This window comes from Pseudophryne corroboree, chromosome 1 (genome assembly GCF_028390025.1).
Source record: "Pseudophryne corroboree isolate aPseCor3 chromosome 1, aPseCor3.hap2, whole genome shotgun sequence".
Lineage (NCBI taxonomy): Eukaryota > Metazoa > Chordata > Amphibia > Anura > Myobatrachidae > Pseudophryne > Pseudophryne corroboree.
The window spans coordinates 1,159,884,539-1,159,885,539 of NC_086444.1; the positions used below are offsets into that span (position 1 = coordinate 1,159,884,539).

Consider the following 1,001-nt stretch of genomic DNA (forward strand, 5'->3'; position numbering starts at 1 on the left):
ACTGAGAGTCCCAGGAGGTGCAGAGGACTAGAAGACTGAGAGTCCCAGGAGGTGCAGAGGACTAGAAGACTGAGAGTCCCAGCAGGTGCAGAGGACTAGAAGACTGAGAGTCCCAGCAGGTGCAGAGGACTAGAAGACTGAGAGTCCCAGCAGGTGAAGAGGATCAGAGTACTGAGAGTCCCAGCAGGTGCAGAGGACTAGAAGACTGAGAGTCCCAGCAGGTGAAGAGGATCAGAGTACTGAGAGTCCCAGCAGGTGCAGAGGACTAGAAGACTGAGAGTCCCAGCAGGTGAAGAGGACCAGAGGACTGAGAGTCCCAGCAGGTGCAGAGGACTACAAGACTGAGAGTCCCAGCAGGTGCAGAGGACCAGAGGACTGAGAGTCCCAGCAGGTGCAGAGGACCAGAGGAGTTCCAAAAAGAGCACCGGACCAAAAGTCTGATATCCTACAAGGTGTACAAGATCAGAAGACAGAGATTCCCACAAGGTGCACAGGTCCTGAAAACTAGGGGGTCCACAAGGCGCAGAAGAACAGACAGTGAGAAGCACAGGGACTGTGACAATCGAGGACCACAATACTCTGAGAACTGTAGCCAGCCTGAAGGGAGCTCTCAGATGTCCGGTGCTATGGTTCCCATGTGCTGCTCCAGCGCTTAACCTGGGGCACTCGAAGTTTTCAAAGCAAAGGACTACAGCCTCCCCCTATAGACCAGTGACTGAGCAATGAATGTGAGCAGGGAGAAGGCTCCAGTGGACATCTCCATGCCGCAGTCCCAGGCAGCAGTTGTAGTGGAGGCTGTCTCATGCAGCCTCCACGGGGAGATCATAGACAGCCATGGTGAGCAGAGGCTGTCCTCCAACGACCTACCAGTATTTGTCTGCCCCAGAGACAGACCAGGGGACAATACCCCAGGGCAAGAGGGTTTGGTGGCAGCTCCTCCAGCCGTACACAGAACCACTTCTTTCTCTGTTCTGGACATCCTGGACCCTAATAAATTCAAC

General features: G+C 54.5%; 1 protein-coding gene across 1 annotated transcript in view; it reads left to right on the forward strand.

Moving 5' to 3' along the window:
- The first annotated feature begins 431 nt into the window (after nucleotides 1-431).
- NKX1-1 (NK1 homeobox 1) overlaps nucleotides 432-1,001 on the forward strand; it is a 10,684-nt gene continuing 10,114 nt past the window's right edge. The window contains exon 1 of the mRNA XM_063951818.1: nucleotides 432-1,001. This exon is cut by the window's right edge and continues 154 nt beyond it. Within this exon, the coding sequence (XP_063807888.1) occupies nucleotides 723-1,001 (279 nt within the window). The 5' untranslated portion in view covers nucleotides 432-722.